This window comes from Saprolegnia parasitica, assembly GCF_000151545.1.
Source record: "Saprolegnia parasitica CBS 223.65 unplaced genomic scaffold supercont2.1067, whole genome shotgun sequence".
Classification (NCBI taxonomy): Eukaryota; Oomycota; class Saprolegniomycetes; order Saprolegniales; family Saprolegniaceae; genus Saprolegnia; species Saprolegnia parasitica.
Genome location: NW_012157461.1, coordinates 672 through 2504, shown reverse-complemented (window position 1 = coordinate 2504; position 1833 = coordinate 672). Strand labels below are relative to the sequence as shown.

The 1833-nt window shown below is 60.9% G+C and overlaps 1 protein-coding gene across 1 annotated transcript; it reads left to right on the top strand.

Annotated features, from left to right (window-relative positions):
* Positions 1-224: 224 nt before the first annotated feature.
* Positions 225-1598, top strand: SPRG_18238 (hypothetical protein; the record flags this gene model as incomplete). The annotated part of the gene is made up of 3 exons (XM_012357674.1): positions 225-568; positions 619-735; positions 785-1598. The coding sequence occupies 3 exons, from the start codon at positions 225-227 to the stop codon at positions 1596-1598; spliced, it is 1275 nt and encodes a 424-aa protein (XP_012213064.1).
* Positions 1599-1833: the final 235 nt, after the last annotated feature.

Genomic DNA, 1833 nt, shown 5'->3' with positions numbered 1-1833 from the left:
AAAGCACTGCCGTTGGCGCCGGGCCTTTCCACTGGTCCTTGTGTCCCGACCACGCTGATGACGCCCGGTACCAGTGCGGCTACCTCACTGTGCCGCTCAATCACCTGGACCCGACCAACAATGCGACACTCGATATTGCAGTTCAAAAGTACGTCTCGAACGCGACGGCGCCACTGGGTACGATCCTCCTCAACCCCGGCGGTCCGGGCGGCGCTGGCACAGCCATGGCGACACCTGCCATCGCAGATATGACAGGCGGTCAGTACGACGTCCTTGGCTTTGACCCGCGTGGCATTGGCAAATCGCGCCACCTTCGCTGCTCCAAGAACCGGTTCACGGCAGCCATTGAAGGTGCGGCACTCGACAACGCCGACCTGGTCGGCACCTCGGAGTCTGCAATCGACGCCTTCGTCGCCAACAACTATGCGCTGCCGATCGCGCGCTGCCACCTCTACGACGGCGACTACCTTCCGTACCTCTCGACCGCGTTTGTTGCGCGGGACATGGACCTCATTCGCGCCGCACTCGGCCAAGACCTCATGCACTACTACGGCATTTCGTACGGCACGTACGTAGTGCACATCGACTGGACGCATCGAGGGGCTCATTGGCTGCTAGGTTCCTCGGGGCGACATACGTCAACATGTTTCCGAACCGTGTCGGCCGCGTCGTGATCGACTCGGTCTTGGATCCGGAAGTGTACACTGGCCCCGTCACAAACCTGCTTTTGCGTTCGTACTCGGACAACGACGCGAGCTTTACGGCCTTTACAGACCAGTGCGAGGCCGCGGGCCCACCTGCATTGCCCACTCGCGGACGCCAACGCGACGCGCCCGTACCTCATGAAGCGCCTCCAGGCCTTTCTGGCAGCGGTCGAGACCAAGCCGCTGCTTTTCAAGGGCGGCGACGACGTGGTGCGCGTGACGGCGAAGGAGATTCGACAAAATATCTTTGGCTCCATGTACTCTCCGCATGCTGCGTGGCCGCCGCTGGCGGCTACCCTCCACGCGATGCTCAACGGAACATACGAGTCCCCGAGCACCAACTCGAGCTGCGCGACACTGGACGCAGACCTCGATGTCGGCATGGCGACGATCGCGTACGTTGGTAACGACGGCGCGCCGTCCAAGGGCCTCAACTGGACCGCGACGGTCCACGCAGCGCAGAAACTCGTGCCGCTCTCGGGCCTCGTTGGCTTTGTCAACTTGGTCGCTGTGAAAGCGTGGACGACCCGCCCCGTCGAGCGCTTCACGGGCCCGTGGACGCACAAGTTGGCCAACAAGGTGCTCGTCTTGACCAACCAAGTGGACCCGGCGACGCCGATGCTGAGTGCGCAAAATGTACACCGCCTTTTGGGCGGCGACAATGCGGTACTTGTGACGCGCGAGGGGTATGGCCACGGCGCGCTCTTCAGTCAGCCGAGCACGTGCGTCCACAAGCTCGTGGCGGCCTACTACTCCAACGGGACGCTGCCGTCGACGACGTTTTGTACGATTGACGCGACGCCGTTCGGCCCCGCGTCGCGCCTTTCGGATGCGATGCATGCAATGATGAGGCTCTCGACGAGCATCGCCAAGCCAGCGCGGATGTACTATTAACTCGCATCGAGAGTACGCACCATCGCGTGCTTGCTGAGAAGAATATCAAGTTGATACAGTATATGCACGTGAGAGAGATGGCATACGTTGATGATATGACTGACGTGTGATCGTCTTCGATTGCTTGCGACGCCTTTATTGCTTACATCGCTTACAGAGCTCGTACGAACGGGCTGCTGCTGATGTACCTGATCACCTTGCTCCAGCACTGGTGCTATGCCTTCGAGTGGCTGGA